General features: G+C 42.5%; 1 protein-coding gene across 1 annotated transcript in view; it reads right to left on the bottom strand.

Annotated features, from left to right (window-relative positions):
• Window positions 1-6,845, bottom strand: part of LOC116849520 — a 32,890-nt gene that overhangs the window by 18,140 nt on the left and 7,905 nt on the right. Inside the window, exons 3-4 of the mRNA XM_032826735.1 lie at window positions 5,250-5,593; window positions 2,757-4,611 (exon numbers count right to left, since the gene is read on the bottom strand). Coding sequence (XP_032682626.1) covers window positions 2,757-4,611; window positions 5,250-5,470 — 2,076 coding nt within the window. The 5' untranslated portion in view covers window positions 5,471-5,593. The remainder of the gene's footprint in view (window positions 1-2,756; window positions 4,612-5,249; window positions 5,594-6,845) is intronic.

The following is a 6,845-nucleotide window of genomic DNA, read 5'->3' on the forward strand; positions in this document are numbered from 1 at the left end:
GACGTAAAACGTCCCTCGCGCTCGCGTGCAAGAGACCAAGAGAGAGAGAGAGAGAGAGAGAGAGAGAGAGAGATGAGGTGGGACGAGAGTTTCGCCGACGCAACCGCGAACGTTCGCGAGTGTTTCGAGAATTTTAATAATCCCCGATGTAACAAACGTTAACTCACGTATATAGTATCCGTTGACCCACATACTGAGGCAAAAATGTTCGGCCTCAACCAATCGTTGGTTCGTTCGTTCGTTCGTTCGTAATTACGCTCACGTACGGGCCGTTGCTACTCAGTCACGTTGATCGATCGTTCTTAATCTATCCCCCTGCGCGAAACATCGTACAACGCCGCGATCTCGTCCGGCCGATCGAATATGCGAAATTACGGGATCCCGGCGAAGCCGAGGAGTTTATTTATAACGCGATACATGCGCGCTGCAGCCATCCAGGCATCAGCGGCGCGCGTCAGTGGACGCAAGTTATTATTTCAAACGAGGTTTATTTTAAGCGGCGAGTGCGAGAACGCGCGTCTCTCCACCTCCTCGGCGCGGCAAGCAAATAAATTATTTGCTCGTCCTGGCCATCATCCCGCATCAACTGTTATCTTACGCTCAGTTATATCCACCTGTGATATTTCCTGGCCCGTATGATCAAACAAGGTTCATTCCCAGCCGTGGTCCATTAATACCGCGATTATTCCCATCGTAATTTTCATACGCGCATTTCAACTCGGCATTTCAGCTCATTTCAACGGCAGTGCCACGTACATATTTGTATATGTGTATATATATATATATATAAAAATATATTATATATATATATATATATATATATATATATATATATATATATATATATATATATAATTATGCATTTAAAAAAAAATATATATATATTTTTTTTTTAATGCATAATTCTCCTCTCTGTGACCCGTAAAATTAAGCATAAATCAGGTACACCTTCCCATTTCAACTCAATTCGAGATTTGTGTCGGAAAAATGACAATTAATTTTCTCGAAGTCCTTTTTGTTTACTTTTTTTTTCGTATGGGAGTATCTTTCCAAAAATAGATGGAAGATTTGCATATAATATACATCGCTCGAGTGCCGTTTTTCTTTCCGCGCGAGAGACGATTCTTTTATGATCCGCAATTGTCAGACAATTATCTGATAAAAAGTCGATCGTTGATCCGTTCATCATACTAGTTCGCTTCAGTTCGACGACGTCAAGACACACGAACAAGCTTCCATTGGATCGGGGGATTTGCAAAGATCGTTTCGTTTCTTTTCTCGCATATGCTTTGTATTTATCCAAAATATTTAAAAATATATTATCTCCCTTTTTCTAGTTTTTTAAATTTTCTATATATATGTATATATATGTAATCTCTATATATCATTTTCTTCACATTCATGTCTTTGACTGAATTCTGATTAGCATCGAAGGAAATGAGAAGGACTCGCGCTCGGCATCGAACGAGCACCGGGGCTCATAATTATAAAAAAAAAACTATCTAATACGTCACACCACCAACTGACATACGTCATGGCGGACTGTCAATAAAGGAGTTACTTGATGTAAAAGTGTAGTCTCAAATAAAAGGCATCTTTTTCTCTTGGCGAGAGGTCCGCTGATATTCAAAGAGTTTACGTATCCACTCTTTAAGACATTCGTTTCGGCGTCGTTCAATGCCTAACGCGAGCGAATCGAGGGATTAGAAGAAATAAAAGGGAAAAAGAAAAAGACGCATCGAGAGGCAGTGAGAAAAGAAGAAAGCAAAAGGAAGAAAAATCAAGAAGAAAGTATAGCAAAAGAAATGGAAAAAAATTAACGCATCGCGTGAGATCAATATTAGGTACTCAATTGCAAACGGGATCATCATCCCCGCGAGGACACGTCGACGGCATGAATGAAAACGCACGTCGACTATCTTCACGCATTCTTCCTACATTCGGGCGATCATTGGAATACAAATAAATAAAAATATCATATTGTACTTCAGAGAAGTTAAAGGTGCTCTACAAGGTACTTGTACATGAATTACTCCTTACTCCTTACTCCTACTCCTACTTCCTTAATACACGAACAAGCGTCCATTGAATCGGGGGATTCGCAAAGATCGTTGTTTCTTCTCTTGCATACGCTTTATTTACCCAAAATATGCTAATTTATCTAAAATATACAAAAATATATAATCTCTCTTTTACTAATTCTACAACTTTTTATACATATGTATATATGTAATCTCCATATATTATTTTCTTTACATTAACTGTTATTTTATCGTTCGATGCAAAGAGAATAAAAGACAAATGGGAGTCAAAAATCACCGGTATAATAGCGAGAATGTTAATGCGTATGATTTAAATTTTTTATAAAAAAAATTAATAAAACTTTTTAAAAATTAATAAAAATTGCAAAAAATCCGCGAACATTTCGGACTCATTCCGAGTTATTTTCAATCTGAAACGTTCGCGGATTTTTTGTAAGTTTTATTAATTTTTGTAAAAAATTTGGATCATTTATATTACCATTCTCGCTATTACACCGGCGATTTTTGACTCTCATTTGCCTTTTATTCTGCTTGCATCGAACGATTGTATATTAACAGAGTCTTTACATATATATATAACTGTTACTTTATGTTGTGTGCTATAGTGTTATTTTCTTTACATTAATTGCATTCTGATTAGTATCGACTTAGGTGAGGAGGACTCGTGCTTCGAATGAATACCGGTACGCTCGTAATTACTTGTCCTACCTTTCATAGCCTTTCAACCGTGCAATGACAGCTGGAGCTCGCAATCTCGTGCTGTTTGAGACATTTCTTCTCGAAGATGTGCAAATTAAATTTTTGCATGTTGCCGTACGATGTACCGCACATATTGCACGTAAAGGGCTCCGCGATGCTGTGATAACGCGCGTGTGCAATGTATACCGTCTGGTCGGGGAACGGTATGTCGCAGTATGAGCACACGAAGCGATCCTGGCTGCCGGGCGATTCGCTCTGCATCGATGTCTCCTCGTACTTCTGACCCGGGCACGCAGAGTCGCCGGCAGAGTCCTTTCCCGGGGAGGACGACGGTGCCGTCGACGCGGCTATAACCGAGGTTAACGAAGTGGGAGTCGCCACGAACGAGATCGACGGAATGGACGCGGCCTGCGGCGAGGTCGACGGGGTCGGCGAGGCCACGAGCGAGATCGACGGAGCCGACGCGGCCTGCGGCGAGATCGACTGGCAGAGTCGCTTCTCGTTCTGCATCATCTCCTCGTCCGTGTCCTCTTCCTTTTCCACTATTCGATGCTCGAGCTTGATGGCGACGCCCTTGCGTCTCCTGGTACCAACCTTCGGCGAGCTCGCCAGATTCAACGGTAACTGCTGGTACGGCAGCTTGCTGGCGGCGACCTCGTTCCTCAGCGAGGAACCCGAGGTCAAGTCCAACGGCATAATCGTGTTCTCGATCGTGGAGCCTTCTAGAGTCTTGTACTCGCCGACCTTCGCGGTACTCGTCGCTGGAGTCGCCATTTCCTCCTCTGCGCCCTCGGAGCTCTGCCGTTCCGCCTCGTCGCTGGGCGCCGTCATCTGCGAAATCTCGTCGAAGCCGAAACCGCCGTTTGGCAATAGCTGTTGCGTCTCCATGTTCAGCGTGCATATATGGGATCGGAATGGAAAATGGACTCTCTCCTGACTCGTTTGTTCGTTCTTCTGTAGCACCAGGTTGTTACCCTTTCTGCCGTTGAATATATTGGCTAACATGCTGACGCCTAAGGTGAATGATGTGGGCACGAGCGCCGATCTAGACGACATTGACGGCAACGCCTGCGGTGACGTCTGCGGTGACAACGACGTGGACGGCTGGACGTTGTCGTTGCTGTTGCTGCTGTTACCTTCGCCACTGGCCATCGTTTGCGTGGCGGTGCTCGTGCTCAGCTCGTCCGTCGCAGTGGCCGTCGCTGTCGCTGTCGATGTTTTATTGTCGCTGTTCTTTGGCCTCTGCTTAGGACCGCGTCTCGTACCGTAGACATCGATCACCATCGGGCTCAGTGTGCCATCCACGTTCAATACCGCCGCTGGCTGGTGATTGTACTTGCGCAGGTGTTGCTTCAACGTGTGGCAATACTTGGTGGCGTACTCGCAATCCATGCACCTATATTGATAGACGCTCGAGTGCGACTTCATGTGACTGTTAAGCATGGACTTATTCACGCATGTGTACGAGCACATGGAACACTTGTACGGCTTGGCACCGGTATGGTTCAACAGGTGGTACTCGAGATGATGTTTGTACTCAGTCACAAACGGGCACTTGTAGCAACACATCAATTTGCTCGGCTTAATGTGGATCCGTATGTGACGCCAGTACTCGAGTTTCGTCACCGCCTTGAAGTCGCAGTTCTTGCAAGGGAAGGTCTTTACCTTGCCTTGGGAGTTCATGCGGGGCACCAGCACTCCCGGCTCTTCAGCACATTTGTCGTCGTCTTGGCTGTCGTTCCTTAACGGCGTGGAATGCCTTTCCTGGTTATGGAAATGCCGCAACTGGTTTAACGCCATGTTGATAACTTCCAAGCTGCTGTTGGTTCTAGACATGATGTGCTCGGTCAAATGATGAATGATCTCTTGCCTGGAAGGAGGAACGATACGATATCGTATGATTAAGTGATCTCATCTCGTTGTGAATCATTTTGCAACATGCTTTTCTTCTCAGAGAAGCAAAATGCCTCTTATTTGAAAATGTTTGTTCGAACTATTTCATACTTTAATGCACCACGTGCTATATTGAGAAAGGATACTTGAAAAATACGTGCGTGTGGCCATAATAGAATCATTATCGTATTGATTAGTTACCTTAACCAAGACTTAGTTAAAATTTTATTACAGCTAAGTTTGCTACGAATATCTCTTCCGAGTTAATGGAAGAGTTGAAGAATAAAAGTTAAAAGTACACTGAGAGAAAAATTATCTTAAAATCAACAAATATTTCCTTGGTGGGTGCCATTAACATATTTACTTAAATCTACATTCTCTTTACTTAAATCAAATATTTTTTATTTAAATCAAGTAAACAATATTTGATTTAAGTAAAGAGAATGTAGATTTAAGTAAATATGTTAATGGCACCCACCAAGGAAATATTTGTTGATTTTAAGATAATTTTTCTCTCAGTGTACTTTGAGACAGTATCTTATCGCGCTTTTATCGAGCGCGTTAATAACATATTAATAACATATTAATCGCTCTCATTAAGAGCGATTGATGTACCTATCGTGCGTAGCAAAGTCGCAAATCGAGCATTTATCTTGCAAGTTGCCACTGGAGGGTCCTTCGCCCGGGTCATAGCTCTCCGACATGATATCCTGTTGCAATTCGGATTCCTCAGACTGCGGGCTGTATTCTATACTGGCAGTCGATATAGAACTTGAGTCCTTGTAAGTGCCAATCTCAAGAGACATCAGGGAATTTTCCAAAACAGAGGATCGCATGCTGCCGCTGCAACAACTGCTCTGCAGCTTGAGCTGTGATTATCAGGCGACGTGGTATACGTCGCAACACCAAATACAGTACTTGGCCCAGCTTCCTTGTTCTCGTTGGACTTTCGCTCTTTCCTGTGGAAAAAAGTGAAAATTGTAGAAGATCGTTGATCTCTTCCTCTTTTCAAAAGAAAAAAAAATACGAGACAATAAAAAATTTGGTAATTATCGGGTATAGGGGAGTCAGCTCCAATGACCTTGATCTTGACATATATTGTAGAAGTCATCCTCCTGAGTAACTCTCAGAAGGTTTTAGCCGTCGCTCGTTGTTCGTTAAAAAGTTATTAACAAAAGAAGTTGCATAAAATGAGTATAATTTTTGGACACTGTATATACAATATCGAACGACTAGCGGGGAGCTGCGCCCCCCGCACCCCCCCCTCAAAACTAACCTAACCTACCTATCGTCACATTAACCATCAGTCATTGTTTATTAAAGTGTTCAACTTTTGTGTTAATGTGACGATAGATTAGGTTAGGTTAGTTTTGAGGGGAGGTGCGGGGGGCACAACCCCCCGCTAGTCGTTCGATATTGCAGTTATTATTCGATATTGCTCGTTAACAGTACACAGTATCGTTTTTGTATATACAGTGTCCAAAAATTATACTCATTTTGTGCAACTTCTTTTGTTAATAACTTTTTAACGAACAACGAGCGACGGCTAAAACCTTCTGAGAGTTACTCAGGAGGGTGACCTCTACAATATATGTCAAGATCAAGGTCATTGGAGCTGACTCTTCTATAGTCTATAATTACCGAAACTTCTTTTGTTAATAACTTTTCAATAAACAATGAGCGACGGCTAAAACCTTTTGAATGTTACTCAGAGTAGTGACCTTGACAATATATGTGAAGATCAAGGTCATTGGAGCTGACTCTCCTATACCCGATAATTACCATTTGACGCGAGAATGAGAGAATATTCTCCTTACCTTAAAAGTTTTCATTATCATTTTCCTTTTTTACGCTATATTCTTGGCCTGTGAAAATTGTATTTTTTCGAAATATTATTTGCAGTAAAGTTTAATAAATGAAACTTGACTAATAATTGTTCATCACGTGACTTTATTTTTTCAATTTCTTTTTTGATTTCAAAACATATACTTCGACGTCCATCCAGCGTGAAAAGAAAGAGAAAGAGAGAGGAAGAGAGAGAGAGAGAGAGAGAGAGAGAGAGAGAGAGAGAGAGAGAGAGAGAGTGGGGTGTGGTGAGGGGAAGGCAGAGAAAGCGAGAGAGAGTGTGACGCATAATAAGGTTTCCCCTCTGACCTGCCGAGGTCGGGTGCTCCGGTTGCGACCTCATCTCGCGCGACTCTCTCACGAGGG

This window comes from Odontomachus brunneus, unplaced genomic scaffold (assembly GCF_010583005.1).
Source record: "Odontomachus brunneus isolate Ranch 3 - 2012 unplaced genomic scaffold, Obru_v1 Obru_scaffold_118, whole genome shotgun sequence".
Classification (NCBI taxonomy): Eukaryota; Metazoa; Arthropoda; class Insecta; order Hymenoptera; family Formicidae; genus Odontomachus; species Odontomachus brunneus.